Source organism: Heterodontus francisci, chromosome 18 (genome assembly GCF_036365525.1).
Source record: "Heterodontus francisci isolate sHetFra1 chromosome 18, sHetFra1.hap1, whole genome shotgun sequence".
Lineage (NCBI taxonomy): Eukaryota > Metazoa > Chordata > Chondrichthyes > Heterodontiformes > Heterodontidae > Heterodontus > Heterodontus francisci.
In genome coordinates, this window is record NC_090388.1 from 51,123,355 (window position 1) to 51,143,144 (window position 19,790).

At 41.7% G+C, this 19,790-nt stretch overlaps 1 protein-coding gene across 2 annotated transcripts in view; it reads left to right on the forward strand.

Moving 5' to 3' along the window:
• The first annotated feature begins 2,032 nt into the window (after nucleotides 1-2,032).
• slc23a4 (solute carrier family 23 member 4) overlaps nucleotides 2,033-19,790 on the forward strand; it is a 60,562-nt gene continuing 42,804 nt past the window's right edge. Inside the window, exons 1-5 of one of the 2 annotated variants that reach the window (XM_068050737.1) lie at nucleotides 2,033-2,439; nucleotides 4,146-4,307; nucleotides 8,106-8,263; nucleotides 11,800-11,959; nucleotides 14,054-14,235. In XM_068050737.1, coding sequence (XP_067906838.1) covers nucleotides 4,245-4,307; nucleotides 8,106-8,263; nucleotides 11,800-11,959; nucleotides 14,054-14,235 — 563 coding nt within the window. In that variant the 5' untranslated portion in view covers nucleotides 2,033-2,439; nucleotides 4,146-4,244. The remainder of the gene's footprint in view (nucleotides 2,440-4,145; nucleotides 4,308-8,105; nucleotides 8,264-11,799; nucleotides 11,960-14,053; nucleotides 14,236-19,790) is intronic. The other variant, XM_068050736.1, reaches the window with a different exon arrangement.

Consider the following 19,790-nt stretch of genomic DNA (forward strand, 5'->3'; position numbering starts at 1 on the left):
GGTAGCAGGGATAATCCAAGTAATTATAGACCGGTGAGCCTGACGTCAGTGGTAGGGAAGCTGCTGGAGAAGTTACTGAGGGATAGGATCTATTCCCATTTGGAAGAAAATGGGCTTATCAGTGACAGGCAACATGGTTTTGTGCAGGGAAGGTCATGTCTTACCAACTTAATAGAATTCTTTGAGGAAGTGACAAAGTTGATTGATGAGGGAAGGGCTGTAGATGTCATATACATGGACTTCAGTAAGGCGTTTGATAAGGTTTCCCATGGTAGGCTGATGGAGAAAGTGAAGGCGCATGGGGTCCAAGGTCTACTAGCTAGATGGATAAAGAACTGGCTGGGCAACAGGAGACAGAGAGTAGCAGTGGAAGGGAGTTTCTCAAAATGGAGACGTGTGACCAGTGGTGTTCCACAGGGATCCGTGCTGGGACCACTGTTGTTTGTGATATACATAAATGATTTGGAGGAAAGTATAGGTGGTCTGATTAGCAGGTTTGCAGACAACACTAAGATTGTTGGTGGAGTAGCAGATAGTGAAGGGGACTGTCAGAGAATACAGCAGAATATAGATAGACTGGAGAGTTGGGCAGAGAAATGGCAGATGGAGTTCAATCAGGGCAAATGCGAGGTGATGCATTTTGGAAGATCCAATTCAAGAGTGAAGTATACAGTAAATAGAAAAGTCCTGGGGAAAATTGATGTACAGAGAGATTTGGGTGTTCAGGTCCATTGTTCCCTGAAGGTGGCAACGCAGATCAATAGAGTGGTCAAGAAGGCATACGGCATGCTTTCCTTCATCGGACGGGGTATTGAGTACAAGAGTTGGCAGGTCATGTTACAGTTGTATAGGACTTTGGTTCGGCCACATTTGGAATACTGCGTGCAGTTCTGGTCGCCACATTACCAAAAGGATGTGGATGATTTGGAGAGGGTGCAGAGGAGGTTCACCAGGATGTTGCCTGGTATGGAGGGCGCTAGCTATGAAGAGAGGTTGAGTAGATTAGGATTATTTTCATTAGAAAGACGGAGGTTGAGGGGGGACCTGATTGAGGTGTGCAAAATCATGAGAGGTATAGACAGGTTGGATAGCAACAAACTTTTTCCCAGAGTGGGGGATTCAATTACTAGGGGTCACAAGTTCAAAGTGAAAGGGGAAAAGTTTAGGGGGGATATGCGTGGAAAGTTCTTTACGCAGAGGGTGGTGGGTGCCTGGAACGCGTTGCCTGCGGAGGTGGTAGACGCGGGCACGATAGCGTCTTTTAAGATGTATCTAGACAGATACATGAATGGGCAGGAAGTAAAGAGATACAGACCCTTAGAAAATAGGCGTCATGTTTAGATAGAGGATCTGGATCGGCGCAGACTTGGAGGGCCGAAGGGCCTGTTCCTGTGCTGTAATTTTCTTTGTTCTTTGTTCTTTGTTCTTTCTACACCCTATTGAGCCAGCATCGCTTGAGATGGCTTGGCCATGTGAGCCGCATGGAAGATGGCAGGATCCCCAAGGATACATTGTACAGCGAGCTCGTCACTGGTATCAGACCCACCGGCCGTCCACGTGTCTGCTTTAAAGACGTCTGCAAACACAACATTGTGACATTTACCACAAGTCGTGGGAGTCAGTTGCCAGTGATTGCCAGAGCTGGCGGGCAGCCATAAAGGCGGGGCTAAAGTGTGGCGGGTCGAAGCGACTTAGCAGTTGGCAGGAAAAAAGACAGAAGCGCAAGGGGAGAGCCAACTGTGTAACAGTCCCGACAACCAATTTTATCTGCAGCACCTGTGGAAGAGTCTGTCACTCTCGAATTGTCCTTTATAGCCACTCCAGGCGCTGCTTCACAAACCACTGACCACCTCCAGGCGCTTACGCATTGTCTCTCGAGACAAGGAGGCCAAAGAAGAAGAATGTCACTTTATAGCCCTGTGCAGTAAGCGTTTCATTTTTATTTTGTATTATGAAAGAATGGGAGTGGCTGATATAGTACGTGTGAGTGTTCTTGCATGGCAGGTTTAATCTAATACAGTGGGCAGGGCATTTCTGAGCTGCAACTCTGTTCGAATCAGTCAGATTCAATGATAAATTGGACTATACAGTCAGAATTTGTTTGCTGTGTTTGGGCAGTACTTTTTCAGGCTATAACTGCAAATTTCAGTCAGTCCTCTCACTTTCCTGCACTCTCACTGGAACGATAGTTTTCATCTAGAGAACTTTAGAGAGTGAACTTTTTGTGAGCAAGTAGTTCCTGAGGTGGAACAATATTTTTTTTAAAAGAAATTTGATCACAGAAATTTCAGACCTCTCTTTGAGGTTACCGGGGATTAAACGCTTGCTGCCTGTCCTTCTGAAAGAAGTGCTCGTGACTGTATTTTATTGTGTCGCTGGGCCTGAACTGCCATGACTTCAGAGAAAGAGATCAACGGGCTAGATAATTATGGATATGTCGTAAGTATCAATTTGTTTTCTGAAATAGAGTTTGTTTTTAATATTGTTAATACATTGAAGTTCCATTAAATATTAACAAAAAGTAACAAAAATCTATGTGCTAACTGATGGAAATATGCACTCGTTGCTCATCTGTACTCCTGAAAAATAATTTATTTGCTAGCTGCCAGGGTTATTCACTCAACTTTTTTTTTGTTATTGTGAGAATCCATACATTTAAAGCATTTTCTTTTTGACCATTTCTCTGTGACCCTGCCCCACATATACTAAGTAAGCTTAAGAAAGCAGGAAAGTTTTCTGGTATGTAGCAAATCTTCGATCTGCCACACCAGTACTAATAAACTTACAAAATAAAGTGGTGGATACTCTTAGCTGAATCCAGCCACATGAGTGGATCATTTGCATACTAGCAGTCAAGGCATAGGCCTTGCTTAATGCCGTTTTGCAACTGTAGGAACACAAGAGAAGATTGTTTTTTCCTCCACTGATCAATGTCTGGGGAAGGTTTGCACCAGAAGTAGATGTAGTACCTGTTGTATGATTGCCTTTAAGAGTGATGCCCCTTTAAGATCTTAGAATGCTAATGAGCTAAGTACCAGGATGTAGTCATGTGACTCAAAGCCAGGGTCACTCTGAAACTGTAACACCTAGAGGAAGGTTCTGTAAATAGCTTACTCTGTATTGTATATAGTTGTTTAGCTGTAATAAACCTGTTTGAGATCTTCAGAATATATGGACTCCACGCATTGCATTTATGTTGCAACATAGAGAACTCATTACAGTACCTATCACAGGACTTTTGTTTTGTGGTCATGGAGATGATCAGAGATGTAATTCTTCTGTAGATCATGCCTTTGCGCAGGTTTCTGTTTACAAAGCTCTTTCTGTCATGTACTACACTTTACCAGATGGCAGTTCCCATGTTACTTGATGTTGTAGACTTTATCTCTGAGATACATTTTCTTTCACCTCCCCCAGTGGATCAGCATGCATATGCATTCTTCAGGCTTTTACTGAGCCATATCGATCAGGGAGATTTCATGTGCAGCCTCCAAAAATGCTGAGTTTAATAACCTCAGCCAGGGCAACATAGCGATGCTGCAGTTGGCTTCAGTGTCACTGGCTGATGAGTGGTAAAAAAAAAAGCAGGACTGCTGCTCACAATTGCTATCTAGTGACTTGTGCTAGAAAGTGTGTGTGCAATGTGAGGATAGGAATGAGCTATGCTGCGCTCTGCCATTTAAAAGCCCACCCAGTTTGATTGCTTAGATTCAAGCATGAGAATGGCTTCCTGGTCAAGGTACTAAGGACAGCAATTGCTGTGAAACTGTATTCTAGTGTGGGTTCAGCCTTCAGGAAAGGAAGACAGAAAATGGGGGGAGGAACATTCCCTGAAATTATTTTACGTTGTTATTTCAATTAGGCGGCACAATATTGAACTGCCATATCTGTGCCACAAAAATAAGGTCTGCGGCTGTAACTGAATTATATCTTAAATTAAGTATTTGGAACATCTATAGTCAAGCTGTACCCCAAACAAAATTCTGACACACCCAGTAACTAGTTATTTTACCCAGCTGATTAAATCTTCTGCATGTAGTTCAATTTCTTTTCTCCCAAAACATAAATGGCGACAGGTTTAATACTGATCAAAAAAGAAGTGAAACAAGTAATTGTAACGTAGAGCATGCTTAATTTAATTCCAGTTGCTCTGCGGGCATTTCTTTTTTATTATTTAGAATGAAGATGGATGCACTCAGAACAACAGCAAGGAGGATAGTGGGCTTTCTTCACCTAAGGAGACCATGATGACATTTGGTGTCACTGATTGTCCCCCCTGGTACTTATGCATACTTCTTGGCACTCAGGTAAGAAACAGAGAGTTATTAAGAGAACCTAACTATAGAAAAAACATGTGCATTTATATAGTACCTTCCATATCCTCAGGCATATCGTGACTATGGTGTGTACCATCTGCAGGATGTACTGCAGCAACTAATCAAAGCTTTTCTGCCAGATCCTTCCATAGCCATGACCTCTGCCACCTGTTATGAAAGTACTTCCATTTTTTAATATTTTTAAAGACTCGTGTTTTAGAATTATGGAGATGGATTCATTGGAGGTCTTAAGTGATTCCATGGATGCTGGATGTATTTTTTTTTTAAAGTCACTGGAAAGACTTTGGGACTTGAGTTTTTTGTTTAAAAACAACACTTACTGGAAGTCACATGTCTTCAGCTAAGTAAACAACAAAAGCCTTGGTGACTAAGGGGATTTGTTTACAAAATTCATCAATTTGGATAACAGCTTTTGTTGACATCAACATATGAATTATTAGCAGCAGTAGGCCACTCGGCCCCTCAAGTCTGCTCTGCCTTTCAACAAGATCATGGCTAATCTGATTGTAACCTCAACACCACATTCCCGCCTACCCCAGATAACCTTTCACCTCCTTGCTTATCAAGAATCTATCTACCTCTACCTTAAAAATATTCAGACTTTGCTTCCATTGCCTTTTGAGGAACAGAATTCCAAAGACTCACAACCCTCTGAGAGAAAAGAATTCTCCTCATCTTTGTCTCAAATGGGCGACCCCTTATTTTTAAACAGTGATCCCTAGTTCTAGATTCTTCCACACAACATCCTTTCCATATCCACCTTATCAAGAAACCTCTGGATCTTAAAAGCAAAATACTGTGGATGCTGGAAATCTGAAATAAAAACAAGAAATGCTGGAACCACTCAGCAGGTCTGGCAGCATCTGTGGAAAGAGAAGCAGAGTTAACGTTTCGGGTCAGTGACCCTTCTTCGGAACTGACAAATATTAGAAAAGTCACAGGTTATAAGCAAGTGAGGTGGGGGTGGGGCAAGAGATAACAAAGGAGAAGGTGCAAATTGGACAAGGCCACATAGCTGACCAAAAGGTCATGGAGCAAAGGCAAACAATATGTTAATGGTGTATTGAAAGACAAAGCATTAGTACAGATCTCTGGATCTTATATGTTTCAATCAAGTCCCCTCTTACTCTTCTAAAGTCCAGCAGATACAAGCCGAGCCTGTCCAATCTTTCCTCATAAGACAGTCTGCCCATTCCTGGCATTAGTATAGTAAACCTTCTCTGAACTGCTTCCAACGCATTTATATCTTTCCTGAGACCAATACTGTACACAATACTCCAGATGTGGTCTCACCAATGCCCTATATAACTGAAGCATAACCTCTCTACTTTTGTATTCAATTCCCCTAGCAATAAACAATAACATCTATTAATTTCCTAATTATGTGCTATACCTGCATACTAACCTTTTGTGATTCATGCACTAGGACACCCAGATCCCTCTGCATCTCAGAGCTCTGCAATCTCTCACCATTTAGATAATATGCTTCTTTTTTATTCTTCCTGCCAAAATGGACAATCTCACATTTTCCTACATTCTACTCCATTTGCCAGATCTTATGTCCTCTTCACAACTTACTTTCCTACCTATTTTTGTGTCATAGCAAATAGCAACCATACCTTCGGTCCCTTCATCCAAGTCATTTATATAGATTGTAAAAAGGTGAGGCCCCAGCACACCACACATTACATCTCACCAACCAGAAAATGACCCATTTATGCCTACTCTGTTTCCTGTTAGCTAACCAATCTTCTATCCATGCCAATATGTTACCCCCTACACCATGAGATTTTATTTTCCACAATAATCTTTGATGTAGCACCTTAACAAAAGCATTCCGAAAATCTAAGTACAGTACATCCACCTGTTCCCCTTTAGCCACAGCACACGTTACTTCTTCAAAGAACTCCAATAAATTGGTTAAACATGATTTCCCTTTCACTCTGCCTGATTACCTTGAATTTTTCTAAGTGCCCTGCCATAATGTCTTTAATAATAGCTTCTAACATTTTCCCTAAAACAGATGTTAAGCTAACTGGCCTGCAGTTTCCTGCTTTCTGTCTCTCCTTTTTTGAATAAAGGAGTTACGTTCGCTATTTTCCAATCTAATGGAACCTTTCTCAAATCTAGGGAATTTTGGAAACTTAAAACCAACGCATCAAATATCTCACTAACCACTTCTTTTAAGACCCTAGGATGAAGTCCATCAGGACCCAGGGATTTGTCAGGCCGCAGCTCTAACAATTTGTTCAGTACCACTTCCCTGATGATTGTAATTTTCTTGAGTTCCTCCCTCCCTTCCATTTCCTGATTTACAGCTATTTCTGGGATCTTACTTGTACCCTCTATAGTGAAGACTGATGCAAAATATATGTTCAATTAATCTGCCATCTCCTTATTTTCTCTTATTAATTCCCCAGACTCACTTCCTATAGGACCAAAACTTATAGGACCAAGACTTTGCTAACTCTCTTCTTTTTAAAATATCTATAGAAATTCTATAATTTTTATATTTCTAGCTAGCTTTCTCCCATACTCTGAAGTTCCCCTCCTTATTAATCTTTTAGTCATTCTTTGCTGTATTTTATATTCTGTCCAATCTTCTGACCTGCCACCCATCCTTGCGCAATTATTGGCTTTTTCTTTAATTTTGATACTATCTTTAACTTTTTTAGTTAACCATGGATGGTGGGTCCTCCCCTTGGAAATTTTCTTTCTCATTGGAATGTATCTGTGTGTTCTGAAATATCCCCTTAAATGTCTGCCACTGCATCTCTATTGACCTATCCCTAACCTACTTTGCCAGTTCACTTTCATGCCCTCATGATTGCCCTTATTTAATTTTAAAACACTAGTCCTAGACCCATTCTTCTCTCGCTCAATCTACATCGAAAATTTAATCATATTATGATCGCTGCTGCCTAGTGGCGCTTTCACTATGATGTCATTAATTAATCCTATCTTGTTGCACAATACCAGGTCTCGTACAGCCTGCTCTCTGGTTAGCTCCAGAATGTGCTGTTCTAAGAAACTATCCTGAACACACTTATTGAACTCTTTGTCCAGACTTTGCCCATCTGATTTTTCCAGTCTATACGTAGATTAAAATCCCCCATGATTATTGTTGTACCTTTCTGTCAAGCTGTCATTATTTCTTCCTTTATACCCCGTCCTACCATGTGGTTACTGTTAGAGGGCCTGTACACTACTCCCACAAGTGACTTCTGGCCTTTATCATTTATCATCTCTACCCAAACCCTTCTAAATCCTTGTTTCCTGAACTTAGGTCATCCCTCTCTATTGTGCTAATACTGTCATTAATTAACAGAGCCACCCCTCCACCTTTTCCTAGCTTCCTGTCCTTCCTAAATGCCATGATGATTCTGCTTTCCCATTTACACCTCCTCTAGCATCATCTTTTGTTTCTTTACTTGTCACATTACCATCTCCCGTTGCCTTGCACCATCATCCCTTTTTTCATTTAATCTCTTTTGCCTTTCACCCTATTACAGACCTTCCCTTTTGTTCTTTCCTTCCACTACCCCTCCCCCTTTTCCTGCCTCTGTATTTGCTTAAAACCTGTTACATCTCTAACTTTCTCCAGTTCGGATGAAAAATCATCGACCTGCAACATGAACTCTGTTCTCTCCACAGATGCTTCCTGATCCGCTCAGTATTTCCTGCACTTCCTGTTTTTATTTCAGATTTCCAGAATTTGCAGTATTTTGCTTCTGATTAAAATTTTATTTGTAATTATATTTTCTCCAGCATTTTCTGACTGCTTTGGGTGGTCTTGTAGCCATCCCTCTCCTTCTGTCTCGGGAGCTCTGCTTACAACATGACCACGTCACCCAAAGCTACCTTATCAGCACCATATTCTTCGTGTCAGGAATCTGCACACTACTTCAAGTTCTTCTTGGGGTCAGGTAAGATAGCAACATATTTTAACTTTCAACCTGTTCCAAACAATCAACACTAACCTTTGTCTAATTACTCACTACAGTTACCATAATACATGGCAGAGTGCCAATCAGACTTAGACTTACATAACATTGGAATGTTAGCCTTTATACCTAAGAGGACTAGAATAAAAAGGGGTATAAGTTATGCTACAGGTACACAAAATCCTAGTTAGAACCTGAAACAGTGTGTTCAGTTCTGGGCACCATACCTTAAGAAACTGTTGATGGTAGCTCAATTAATAATTTGAAATCTGACAAGGGTATGAAAGGATATGGAGCCAAGGCAGGTAGATGAGTTACGGTACAGGTCTCCTATTATCCCATTGAGTTATGGAACAGGCTCAAGGCACTGAACATTCTATTCCTGTTCCTATATTCCTAGTCAAGTTTGATTGAGAACACTTTTAAAACATACAATTGTTTCTTCTCATGGCTCACAATATCAACATCAATCATTTCCAGAGAAGGATGACGCACTGGTTAGCACTGCAGCCTCACAGCTCCAGCAACCTGGGTTTGGTTCTGGGTATTGCCTGTGTAGAGTTTGCAAGTTCTCCCTGTGACTGCGTGGGTTTCTGCTGGGTGCTCTGGTTTCCTCCCACAGCCAAAGGTTGATAGGTAAATTGGCCATTGCAAATTGCCCCTAGTGGTGGTAGGAGAATGGTGGGGATGTGGTAGGGAATATGGGATTAATGTAGGATAAGTATAAATGGGTGGTTGTTGGTTAGCACAGACTCAGTGGGCCAAAGGGCCTGTTTCAGTGCTGAATCACTCAATGACTAAGCAAGGTACAGCAAGAGCTTTAACTTGGATCTAGCCCTATCTATAGCTGACCCAAGAGTAATTACTGTATATCTAATCTGCACTGAAATTGCAGTGGGAGTGCTTTTGATATGCTTGACTTTGGGAATGTTACTGCTGTTTGGCATTGATTTTGAAATTTGTGAATTTCTAGATTAGCACCCCACCCCTCTCCCACCCCCCATCACCCTCTCACCAGTTCTGGTGGGCAGAGATGACGTGTCAATAGTGCTGCTAACTTGCACCTGCTAACTTTAAATAATCCCAGATATTCTGGTGGGGTCAGCAGCAGACGTCACCTATGGACCAATCCAACACTTACGCAAGGGGGATGGAGTATAAAAGTGGGGAAGTCTTGCTACAACTGTACAGGGCGTTGGTGAGACCACACCTCAAGTACTGTTTAGCTTTGGTCTCCTTACTTAAGGAGGGATATACTTGCATTGGAAACAGTTCAGAAAAGGTTCACTAGGCTGATTCCTGGGATGAAGGTATTGTCTTATGAGGAAAGTTTGAGCAGGTTGGGACTATACTCATTGGAGTTTAGAAGAATGAGAGGTGAGCTTATTGGAAGATATAAGATTCTGATGGGGCAGGACAGGTTCGATTCTGAGAGGATGATTCCTCTTGTGGGCAAATCTAGAATGAGGGGTGTCATGCAGACCCCCACCTGCAAAGAATGAGGCATATTAATTTCACCACATGGACATTAAAGGTCAACTGTTGTTGAAGTGAAGAAAGGACTTGCTTTAAAAAAAAATTCCCAGATCTTGGTTGGAAAGACATTTGCATATTAACAGACAGTGTTTGGAAAGAAAAAGCAGCCATTCCCTGACACATTCAACCCACAATGGACCCTAGGCTGGAAATACACTTGCATATTAACAAACAGTGTTTGGAAAGGACAAAGAACCATTCCCTGACACATTCAAACCACAATGGAATTTTGGCATTTATTGCTAAAAGAATAGAGTATAAAAGTAGGGAAGTGTTGCTGCAGCTGTCCAAGGCATTAGTGAGACCGTGCCTGGAGTATTGCGTACAGGGATGTAGTTGCACTGGAGGCAGTTCAGAGGAGCTTCACTAGTTGATTCCAGAGATGAGGGGTTTGTCTTATGAAGAGAGATTAAGCAGTTTAGGCCTTTACTCTCTAGAGTTTAGAAGAATGAGAGGAGATCTAATTGAGGTATATAAGATGATTAAGGGGATTGACAAAGTAGACATAGAGAGGTTGTTTCCTCTTGTGGGGCAATCTGGAACAAGAGGTCATAGTTTTAGGATAAGGGGTAGCAGATTTAAAACAGAGATGAGGAGAAATTACTTCCCTCAAAGGGTTGTGAATCTGTGGAACTCACTACCCGAGGGTGCGGTGGATGCCAGGACATTGAGTAAATTTAAGGAGGAGATAGACAATTTTTTAATTAGTAAAGGGTTGAAGGGTTATAGAGAATGGGCAGGAAAGTGGAGTTGAGGCTGAGATGAGATCAACCATGATCATATTGAATGGCGGAGCAGGCTCGAGGGGCCGAATTGCCTACTCCTGCTCCCAATTCTTATGTTCTTATGTTCTAATGGACTTTTGATCACCAGACATTGAAGGTGGGGGAGCTTGCATTCCAGGTTGACTGCTAAGATGGCCGAATACACAAATGGACAAGGTCAAACTAGCTGGTCAATGACTAACCTGCTGGGCAACCTGAGTTTTTGAATTTGTACAAACAGTTTAGGCAGTAAATCTGTTTGCTCTGGAACTGAGAAGATCTCTCCTGTCTGCTCCCATCTCTTTCTCACAAGCCTCTTATTCCACGGAAGACACATGAGCCCCAAGAGAGAAAAGTCTCGTACAACAACAAGGTTTAAGAAGAATACTGGGCCCCAGTGAAAAACAAGATCTACCTGTAATCAAGGACTCTACAGTGAGATCGAAGAACCATAAGAAAAACTCTTCAGATATTGCCTCAAACTTTTCCACTTTATTTTTCTTCTGCTCCTTTCTGTCTCTATTTGCATGTGTGTATTGCTTATGCATGCTAGCGTAGGCGTGTCGTGTATCCGTAGGCCTGAACCAAATTAGAGTTTAAGTTTAAGTTCAATAAATTTCAACTTTTCTTCTTTAAACCTAAGAAAGCCTGTTTGTGCTGGTTTCTTTGCCTTATAATTGGAAAGCGGTGAACAAGAATTCACCATGGGGGAGATAAAAACATGGTGTGTTTAAAATTAAACCCTGTTACAGTAAGACCAGGTGATGGCTGAGAGGGACCCCTTTCTCACCTGGTCATAACAAGGGGGCATAGTTTAAAAATAAGGGATCTCCCATTTAAGACTGATGAGGAAGAATTTCTTCTCTCAGAGAGTTGTTAATCTTTGGAATTCTCTTCCCCAGAGAGTAGTGGAGGCTGGGTCATTGAATATATTCAAAGCTGAGTAAGACAAATTTTTGATCTACGAGGGAGTCAAGGGTTTTGCGGGGCAGGCAGGAAAATGAAGTTATGGCCACAGTCAGGTCACCCATGATCTTATTGAATGGCAGAGCAGACTCGAGGGGCCGAATGGTCTACGCTTGCTCCTATGTTTTATGATCTTATGATGCCAGGAGAGAAATGTTTTGGGCCCCTTGTATTAAAAAAAATAAAAATTGCATTAATTTGTAGTTTCTGCTGCAACAATGTGAGTTGACCAATGTGTTGTGTCTATTTCAGGTTGCCAATTCTTCAAGGAGGGACCTTTGCTTTCCTAACTCCTACTGTGGCCATGCTGTCCTTGCCCCAATATAAGTGTCCAGAATGGACGTACAACAAGACACTAGTTAATGTCAGTGATCCTATCTTTATTGAGGTTTGGCAGACACGCATACGAGAGGTACTTCTGAAAACAGTAACCTATGTTTTGGGAGACTGGCTGGCTGACTTTTCATCTCCAAGGGCCTGAGCTTGGATCTACTGATGACTGATGAGCTGAAAGCTTTTTGTGTATGGTTGCTGCAAGGGATCAGAGTACTAGGAGTTTGGCAGATTTAACCTAGTTTCTAATAGGTCTTAGCTTCTAAAATGACATTAAATTCATAATTTCACTCAATGATTGTTGTGGGAAACAGAGAACCATTTTAGTGAAGAAAGAGGGTATTCTACTGAGGCTTTAACAAAGGCATATTATTGGCGTAGTGTAAAGGGAACTTTACTCTGCACCTAATCATGTAATACCTGATTTGGGAGCACTTCATTCTAATAGTGGGTGCTCAGAATAAAAAAACTTTTGATTTCACAGTGTTGAAACCATAGAGTCATAACATAGTGTCACAGAGTCATATTGGCAGAGAAGGAGGCCATTCAACCTATTGAGTCCATGCCAGATCTCTGTAGATCAATCCAGTCAGTGCCGTTCCCTCTCTCTGTCCCTGAAGCCCTGCAAGTTTATGTTCCTCAAGTGCCAATCCAATTTCCTTTTGAAATCATTGATTTTTTCACTTCCACCACCCTTGTAGACAGTGAGTTCCAGGTCATTACCACTTGCTGTGTAAAAATGTTCTTCCTCACATCCCCCCGTACCTCTTGCCCAAAACTTTGTATTGGTGTCTCCTAGTCCTTGTACCATCAGCTAATGGGAACAGCTTTTCTTTGTACACCTTTTCTAAACCTGTCATAAGCCTGTACACCTCTATCAAATCTCCCCTCCATCTTCTTTGCTCCAAAGAGAACAACCCCACCTTCTCCAATCTCGCTTTACAGCTAAAATCCCTCATCTCTGGAACCATTCTGGTATATTTCCTCTGCACCCTCTTAAGGGCCCTCACATCCTTCCTTCCACCACCCAACAAATATTTCAGCAAAAATATTAGGAGAAAATTATGTTTATTTAGCACACTTTCAAAGAACCAGTTCAGATACAATGGTCTGAATTACCTCCTTCTGTGCTGCATGAATCTGTGATGTTGAAGGGAGAGAGAAGGAGGTTCCGACACTATGGACTGACATTCCGCTCTTTCACCTTACATATTCATTGGCCATAAATATCCACGTGATAATATTCACTTATTGTCCATTATATTTTTACAATGACTGAAGAATGTGACAGCTTGGTCTGATTGATTTGACTCTAGAGCATCACATTTTTCCCTGAGTTCTGTTGAAAGTGATACATTTTGTGATGCAATCCATACTTATTTTTCCATTCTCAGCATGGAAATGTGAACTATAGAGCAGAAAGCGTATTTCCCATTTCCATTTCCATTTTTGCAAGTTAATACAAAGACTTGCATTTATACTGTGTTTTTCACAAGCACCACACATTTCAAAGTGCTTTACAGCCAATGAAGTACTTTTGAAATGTAGCCACTGTTGTAATTTAGGAAACGCGGCAGCCAAATTGTGCACAGCAAGATCCCACAAACAGTAATATGATAATGACCAGATAATCTGTTTTTGTGATGTTGATTGAGGGATAAATATTGGCCAGGACACTGGGGATAACCTCCCTGCTCTTCTTTGAAATAATACCATGATATCTTTTACATCCACCTGAGCAAGCAGATGGAGCCTCAGTTTTAATGTCTCATCTGAAAGAACAAAGAGCAAAGAACAGTACAGCACAGGAACAGGCCATTCGGCCCTCCAAGCCTGCGCCGATCTTGATGCCTGCCTAAACTAAAACCTTCTGCACTTCCAGGGACCGTATCCCTCTATTCCCATCCTATTCATGTATTTGTCATGGCACCTCTGACAGTGCAGCCCTCCCTCAGTACTACACTGGAGTGTTAGCCTTGATTTCTGTGCTCAAGCCTGGAGTGGGACTTGAACCTGGAGCCTCAGAGGCGAGAGTGCTACGAACTGAGCTTCAAATGAAGAGTTAATGAGTGATTCTCAGAATGCTGGAATTCCATTTTTTCTTGTATTTCCTTATTGCTTTAATAACATGAGAAATCTAGCCATGGTAACCAGATAATCTCATTATTCACAGATCCAGGGAGCAGTTATGGTGGCAGCTTGTTTCCAAATAGTTGTGGGATTTTCTGGATTGATTGGATTTTTAATGCGGTACATTGGCCCTTTAACAATTGCTCCGACCATCTCTCTGATTGGATTGGCCTTATTTGATTCTGCTGGGAACGATGCAGGGATCCAGTGGGGTATTTCAGGCATGTAAGTACCCAAAACTAATGCTAAATAGAAGGGCTGTAAGTACTTAAATTTAACACCATGTAGGAAGTCTGTATCAGGTCAAAATCAATACTAATCGAGGGACTGTAAATACTCATTCCTACCAGTATAGAAAATAGCTGTGAATAGTGAAAATGACCATTAAGCAAATGATCCATAAGTACGTAGAAATAATAATAAACAGGGATTGCATGTACTCATGGCTAGTACTGTAGACAATGGCTGCAAATCGATATTAAACTCCTGGTGTAGCTTTTCACAACTAGTATGCAACATAGGAGTTGCATGAATACTAAGATATATAGGTTAGTGTAAGCATTCACACCCGACGCTAAATACAGAGACTAACTATTGAAAACTAATAATAAACACATGCAACAAGTGGAGGGCTGTAAATATTTACCGCTAACAGTAACAAAAAGCTACAAGTTCTTATATAAGATAAAGTGTGGAGCACAGGACGGTTGTGAAAGAGTGTTTCATGAATAGAGTGCTAAATTTGGGAATTTGGTGCAGATGAGGAAAGAGGTGCTGTTTATTATTTTGTTTTTTACCTTGAGTAACTGGTGAGTGTTTTTCTTTTGTCACTCAATGAGGAAAGTGTAACTTGCTATTACTTTAGTAAATTAGTAACAAACTAGATAAACAACTTAATTAATAAAACCAGATCGGCATAGCAGGTAAGGTGGTATGCCATAACTACAGCATATGGGCGTTTGTGGAGAGCATTGTGATCCCAGACAACCACATTTGCGGTAAATGTGCAGCTCAAGGAACTTCGGCTCAGAGTTATTGAGCTAGAGTCCAAGATGCAGACATTACAGGGCATCAAGGAGTGGGAAAGTTACCTGGACACTTCGTTCCAGGAGACAGTCACACCCCCTTAGGTTAATTGGAACTTTAGAGTTGGTCAATGATCAGGGACAGGAGGGTGTAACTGCGAGTCAGGCAGGTATGGGGATCCAGGATGTAGTGATGGAGGAACCTCTGCCCTTGACTTTGACCAACAGGTACGAGGTACTTGCTATCTATAACGATGAGAACAAGGACTGCAGGGTGGATGGGTAAACTGGCCATAGCACCATGGTGCAGGAAGCCGTTCAAGCAGGGGGAGTGAAAAGGAATGTGGTCGTGATAGGGGACAGTATAGTCAGGGGAATGGACATTGTTCCCTGAGGTTGTGACTGGGAGTTCCAAAGGTTGTGTTGCCTTCCTGGTGCCAGGGTTAAAGACATCTCCTTGTGGCTGGAGACAAAATTGAAGTGAGAGGGAGAGGATCCAGTTGTTGTGGTCCATGTAGGAACCAATGACAGAGGTAGAACTAGGAATGATGTTCTGCTGAGAGAGTTTGAGGAGTTAGGGTCCAAATTAAAAAGCAGAACCTCAGAAGTATTAATCTCCAGATTGTTACCTGAGCCATGTGCCAATTGGAATAGGGATAAACAGATTAGAATGTTAAATGTATGGCCCAAAGAGTGGTGTGGGAGGCAAGGGTTTCAATTCATGGGCCAGTACTGGAGAAATAAGGAGCTGCTCTTTGGGACGGGCACCACTTAAACTGGGCTGGGACCAGTGTCCTGATAAATCGAAAAACTAGGGCAGTAGATGGGGCTTTAAACTAATGGGGGGGGGGGGGGGGTGTGGTGGAGGGGGGGTGGTGGTGAGGAATCAGGAAAGGATAAATTCAACAGTAGCAAGTGAAATATCAAAGCTCTAGAGCACAGAAGCATTTTGGGTAAAAATAAGCAGCGTGGGTCAGAAAGGGAGAGTGAGAGTAACAATAGTAATAGGGCATTAGTGACTAAAGTGACGTCAAGGAAAATTAGAAAAAGGTGAAAGCTAAAGGCACAATGGCCGGATTTCAATTCCAGGTTGGGGACCCCAACATTGCATTCATTTCCTGGCCCCTTACAGGGCTCTATCATCATCATTAACCTCCATGGCCCCTCCAACGGATGAAGTATCTGTCGAGTTACATCCTGTGACACAGTCTGCCCTGACAGTGATGCTGTTGCAGCATCACTTTGGAGGTGAGAAAATAAATTCTGGATTCAAGAAGTCAAAGTAGCGGGAAATAATAAGCTTGTAATAAAGAGGCCTCTAGGGAAGAGTGAACATAATATGATAGATTTTTTTTTATTGAGTTTGAGAGTAATTTAGTTAAATCTAAAACTAGGCTCTTAAATCTAAACAAAGCAAATTACATAAGTAGGAGGGGTGAATTAGCTATCGTAGATTGGGAAACTACATGAAAAGATATGATGGTAGACAGCAGTAAAGAATTATACATAATTTGCAACAAATATACATTCCTTAAAGGCACAAAAACCCCACAGAAAAAGTGGTCAATCCATGGCTACCAGAGGAATTAAAGATAAAATTAGATTAAAGGAAGAGAATTATAATGTTGCCAAAAAGAGTAGTAAGTCTGAGGATTGGGAGGATATTATAAGTAAGCAAAGGAGTGCCAAGAAGTTGATAAGGAAAGAGAATATGAGATAGACTAACAAGAGACATAAAAACAGATTGTAAACATTTCTATAGGTATGTAAATAAGAGATTTGTGAAAGTAAAATTAGGCCCATTAGAGGCAGAGACAGGTGATGTTATAATGGGGAATTAGGAAATGGCAGAGACATTAAACAAACACGGTGGAAGACAGAAAAAACATTGTGGAAATAATGGGGAACCAAGGGTCTAGTGAGAAAGAGGAACTTAAAGAAATCAGTGTAAGTAAAGAAATAGAAAGTAATGGGACTTAGTGACAACAAATCCCCTGTACATGATGACCTGCATTCTCGGGTTTTAAAAGAACTGCAGAGATATTGAATGCATTTGTTATGATCTTCCAGAATTCCTTAGATTCTAGAACAGTTCACAAGGATTGGAAGGTAGAAAAAATAACCCCACTATTTCAGAAAGGAGGAAGAGAGAAAACGGGGAACTGTAGGCCACTGAGCCTAACATCGATAGTAGGCAAAATGCTAAAATCTATTATTACGGACATGGTAACAGGCCATTTAGAAAATCATAATATGATTAAGCAAAGTCAACATGAATTTATGAAAGGGAAATTGTGTTTGACAAATTGGTTAGAGATTTTTGAAGTTGCAACTTGAATGATGGATATTGGGGAATCAGTGGATGTAGTGTATTGGGATTTTCAAAAAACATTCAATAAGGTGCCACACAAAAAGTTACTACAGAAAATTAGACCTATTGGATTGGGAGGTAATATATTAGCATGAATTAAGGATTGGTTAATGCACATGCACAGAGGCCTAGATTTAACGTGGAAGCAGTGGCCCCACCCACTGGCTGGAAAGTGAGGAGTGAGCCGACCTCCACTGGGCCTGGAAGCCATGATGGATTTTACAGTTGTCAGGCAATTAGTTGCCTGAGGTCATGGTTTCGGCCCCCCCGAGGCAGGATGTCTTGCCTCCAAGAGCTGCCGGCCAATCAGAGGACTGACAGCTCTTTAGTCCCGGCAGAACAACCGGGAGTAGTGGCCACTGCTAGGATTGCAGTAGGCCCAGGATCAGGAGCAGCGCTGGAGGCCCAGAGTAAAGGTAAGCAGGGCAGCCTCACGGGGGCCAGTCAGGCAGGCCCAGGCGAGGGGTGGAGGAGGGGGCAATTGAGAGACTGGGAGGGGTTCTTCAAGCCTTACTGATGGGGGGTAGCCCTCTGTAGGGCACAGGGTGCCTGAGCAGGAGGGACCCCTCCCACTGCGTCCACAGTCAGTACGCCAAGGTATACCATGTAGCATGTGTGTCCTCCCCACACCCCGCTGGAGGAGGGAAGAGTCCCTTAAGTGGACATTCATTAGCCTGTTAAGGACCTCAATTGGCCCAATGGCCAGGGAGCAGCCCATTATCTCCCCCGCCATTGTTAAACTACCAGTGAAGGCAGGTAGGCAAGAGGCATGGCACCTCCACCACCTCGCCCAATTTTACACTCCGCCTTCCTCCCAGTCCTCTCCTAAGGGGTGCATTAAATTCCTGGCCAGAGAGTAGGAATAAATGGGATATTTTCAGGTTGGCAAGCTGTAACTAGCAGTGTACCATAAGGATCAGTACTTGGACGTCAGCTGCTTGCAATCTATATTAATGACTTAGGTAAGGAGACTGAATGTAACGTATCCAAGTTTGCTGAGGATACTAAGTTAAATGGGAAAGTAAGCAGTGAGGAGGATGCAAAGGAGCTGCAGAGATATATAGACAGGTTGGGTGAGTGGGCAAGAACATGGCAGATGGAATACAATGTGATGAGGTGTGAGGTAATCCACTTTGGTGGGAAAAATTTAAAAGAGCAGAATATTTTTTGAATGGTGAGAGACTGGGAAATATTTGCATTCAGAGGGACCTGGGTGTCCTTGTACATGAATCAAAGAAAGTTAACATGCAGGTACAGCAAGCAATTAGGAAGGCAAATGGTATATTAGCTTTAGTTACAAATGGATTGGAGTAGAAGGGTAAGGAAGTCTTACTATAATTATACAGGGTATTGGTGAGGCCAGACCTGGAGTACTGTATGCAGTTTTGGTCTCCTTACCTAGGGAATGTCATATTTGCCCTAGTGGTAGTGCAACAAAGGTTCACTAGTCTGTTCCTGGGATGAGGGGATTTTCCTAAGAGGGGAGATTTTGTAGACTAGGCCTATATGCCCTGGAATTTAGAAGAATGTGAGGTGATCTAATTGAAACATCTAAAATTCTTAAGAGGCTTGACACGGTAGATGTTGAGAAAATGTTTCCCCTGGCTGGGGAATCTAGAACACGGGATCACAGTCTCAAAATAAGGGGTCGGCCATTTAGGAGTGAGATGAGGAGAAATTTTTTCCCTCAAAATGTTGTGAATCTTTGGAATTCTCGATTCATAGAGCTGTGGATTCTCAGTAATTGAGTATATTCAAGACAGAGGGAATGAAGGGAGATGGTGATAATGCAGGAAAGCGGAGTAGAGGTAAAAAATCAGCCATGATCTTGCTGAATGGTGGAGTAGGCTTAAAGAGCCAAATGGCCTGCTCCAGATCCTGTTTCTTATGTTCTTATAAACGAGAATGAGGTTGAGCCAAGTATGCAAACATCCAATGGATCTTTCAGAAACCAATTAGAAACACAATAGAAAGGATCAAATGGTTTATTACTGCATAGCCTGTCAATATAATAAAAGTAAAGAATGCACTTGGTTTTATAATAAATAAACTGTGGCATTACCCAAAGTCTGTAAGTTTTTTATATTCAGACTGTGACAGAATCAAGCCACAAACTTCAGTACCTGGTTCCACAAAGCCACCAAGTGGTTAAAACCTGCAAGTACATGTTGACAGGTGACAGAAGAATTGAATAGGAAATATGGACATGGCAATTTCCAGTGGCCAAAAATCATGATAACAGGAAGTATGAGCCCCAGCAAGTTTTTTGGTGATATGTATACAAATAAACATAAAGGCAGATGCAATATTTATGCTCTGCCAGGAAGTCTCATCAGAATATTTAGTAAGTTATTTTCATGCCAAAATAACTATCTATGCTGAAA